The sequence below is a fragment of the Cyprinodon variegatus genome, unplaced genomic scaffold (assembly GCF_000732505.1).
Source record: "Cyprinodon variegatus isolate N-32 unplaced genomic scaffold, C_variegatus-1.0 Scaffold494, whole genome shotgun sequence".
In the NCBI taxonomy this organism is placed as follows: domain Eukaryota; kingdom Metazoa; phylum Chordata; class Actinopteri; order Cyprinodontiformes; family Cyprinodontidae; genus Cyprinodon; species Cyprinodon variegatus.
Window position 1 is genome coordinate 211,389 of NW_015150947.1, and position 2,923 is coordinate 214,311.

The following is a 2,923-nucleotide window of genomic DNA, read 5'->3' on the forward strand; positions in this document are numbered from 1 at the left end:
ATATTTAAAAAAAAAAAAAAAAAAAAAAAAAAAGGGGGGGGGGGGGTTCAATGCTTTTCAGAACATTAATGTGGGAGTTAAACCTTGTAAAAGTTCTTAAGAGGACTAGTTCAGCATTAAGGTGAAAGCTCTCCCACATAGACTGGTCTAAATTATCACACATTAAAGAGTAATTCCCTCCAACACACCCTGTGGTTAGGAAAATGTTTTACTTCTAAAGAGAACGCTTTTTAGGACTTCAAGACAACTTTAAATGGGGTCTGGTTTAGGAAAAATTCAACCTGGATCAGATTCTTCACTGATGAAAGTATCTTATGGGTAAAATATGTAAAGTATTTACTATATTTTTGCTGTTACAAACAAAAAAATACACATTTTAAGGGTTTTTCTTAACATGAAGTTCACCTTTATGGTATAATGCAATAAATCCTTCATAAGAAACTCTACAATGAGTTATTCAAGAGTGAACAACTAAGCTTAGAAATACATTTGGTGAATTTTTTGGAGATCATTTTTTTCTGCAAGAAAGCAAAGCAGTTTTGTGGCATAAAAACACTTTTGTAATGTGGAAGAAAAACATTTCTAAACAGATCAAACATGAATATCTCCAACCACCAACAGGTTTAAATGTGTTGGGTGTAATCAGAGGTGGTGTTGATGGTCAGGTCTAAAGAGAAATAACTCTGAAATGATCTAAGGATGACTAAATAAATGTCCCAGAAAAGCAGGTGAAGGAAACCTTTTAGTTAATTGAAGAAAATACAGTAAAAGTTTTACAAATACTAATCAATCAGTCTGTAATAAATGCAGAATTAATCTTTGAGGTTAAAGGCTTTAAAATCTGATTCACATCAGATCAAGCCAGGCTGTGAAGCAGCCCTTATAACTGCGAATCAGTCAGAATTTTAGCAGAAAATAATAAAGATTAAAAAATGATTTGTGCTTCAAACCAACAGCAGTTATAAAAGCGTACCTGCTGTGGGAGCCGGAGCTTCCTGGGGAGCAGGGCGGACCGGTTCGCTGCCGGGGTCGGTGTCTCCTCCAGGGAAGAGGGCCTGATGGAGTTCGCTTTGGGGCGCGCCTCTGACACCTGGGATGCCGCCGTCCTCACACAAGCGACTAGAAACATCACAATACAGCATCTCCTCCAAGCTGAGACGATCATCCTCTAAATTATTACCGTGGTAAAAAAAAAAAATAAAAGTTTTATCCTGTGGAAGCAGCTATATTTGTCAGCTAGAAGCGCGCGCCGGTGCAGTGTCCATGCGCAGCGCACAGAGCGCACTGATGGAGCTGTGGGGAAAAGCGCAGGGAAGTTCTCAGGATGAAGGAGTGAGCGTCTGCAGCGTGTCTCCGTCAGGCTCTGAGTGGCTCTTAGTCCTCCAGCAGTCTCCTTTATGATCTCAGATACTTTCTTTTTATAGGACTCTAATGAGTTTTCTTCCTCCGCCCCCATTCAGCGTCTGACAAAGACTGAAACTGATCTGCGCTGCCGCTCCTCCACCCCTGCAGGACTCCAGGAGCCTCCGCCGGGAAAAGGCTATAAAATTATACACTGTGTGTTTTAACTGAACACTTGACCCGTTTTACTACGAGGTAAAATGAGGGAAAAGAAGGCAAAGAAAAAGACAGTTTGGCTTCTCAAAAGGGTCATTGTGAGAATGGAGGGAAGGTTTCCACCTTCACAATATTATATTTTAACCTGTATTTTTACTCGATAATTTAGATTAAACATTATGAGATTTCCCTTTTGCTACAGAGGTAGTGATCCAGGAAACATAGAGTCTGCAACAACTTTATGAACTTTCCCAAGTTCTGCTCCAAATAAAGTTATTGTATTTTATCCTAATTGTATGCAACTGTCCAGTTGACTTATATCTCAAGTGGAAGGGGTGTAATATATAGTTGTTAAAGTTAGTGTTGCACCAATGCCATTTTTTGGACCTGATACCTGATACAGATATCATTGATATGTGTGTGCGTGTATGTATGAATAACTGCTACTTGGATGTAAAATAATTGCCATCATGGCTTTGTCAAGCTGCTGCCTACCTTTGGAAAGCAGGAAAAAGACTAATACAAAGTGAATCCTGTAGAACTTTTTATTGCCTACCTGGAATGGGTGACAATAGTTGAATAAACTTTTGGCTCTCAAAATGGTATCAGTGCCCTATTTGTTCAGTGTATTCTCATTATCAGTTCGTATGAAATCGTACGAAAAGTTATGCACAGTATTTCGTAGGTTTTTGACGTTTTTTTCGTCGTATTTCGTCGTATTTTTACGTCTTGCCTCGAGAAAAGATATCAGTGCGCATTCGCATCTTACGCACCATTCAACTGCGCATGCGCACTGATATGTTTTTTCGAGGAAAAACGTCAAAAACCCACGAAATACTGTGAAGAACTTTTCGTACGAACGAATTTCATACGAACTGATAATGAGAATATGTTGCTTTGTTGGTACTCGCCGTTACCGATACCATCATTTTGGTGCTGGATCAGGGCCCCGCCAGATACTGGTATCGGTGCAGCACTATTTAAATGATCTCAGAGTTAAATCTTAAAATCATGCCTTTGCATCCCATTTACAATTTATTCACCGGACTGTAATCTCAGCTTTATCTAGGAATAAATAGGAAACTATTATTGAGGAAACTTTATCAGTCATGTGGGGGGTAAAATGTACAAGAAAGTGGTCTGGTTATATATAAACCAAACTTATGGGCAGCAGAAATCCAAAATTAGGCGTGACTATCACCACCACATCAATGGCAAAACATGGTGGTAGTAGTATGATGCTAAGGGAACGCTTCTCTTCAGCAGCACCAGGGAAGCACCAGAATTTTGAGGCTGATGGATGCAGCAGTCTGGGGAGTAGAACCGTTTAGATCAAGTAATTTTAATGAATTAGAATGGCCTAGTT

General features: G+C 39.5%; 1 protein-coding gene across 2 annotated transcripts in view; it reads right to left on the reverse strand.

The window, feature by feature from the left end:
- The window catches only part of dkk2 (dickkopf WNT signaling pathway inhibitor 2), a 35,553-nt gene extending 34,104 nt beyond the window's left edge, over window positions 1-1,449 (reverse strand). The window contains exon 1 of one of the 2 annotated variants that reach the window (XM_015390348.1): window positions 974-1,449. In XM_015390348.1, the coding sequence (XP_015245834.1) occupies window positions 974-1,165 (192 nt within the window). In that variant the 5' untranslated portion in view covers window positions 1,166-1,449. The remainder of the gene's footprint in view (window positions 1-973) is intronic. The other variant, XM_015390347.1, reaches the window with a different exon arrangement.
- Window positions 1,450-2,923: the final 1,474 nt, after the last annotated feature.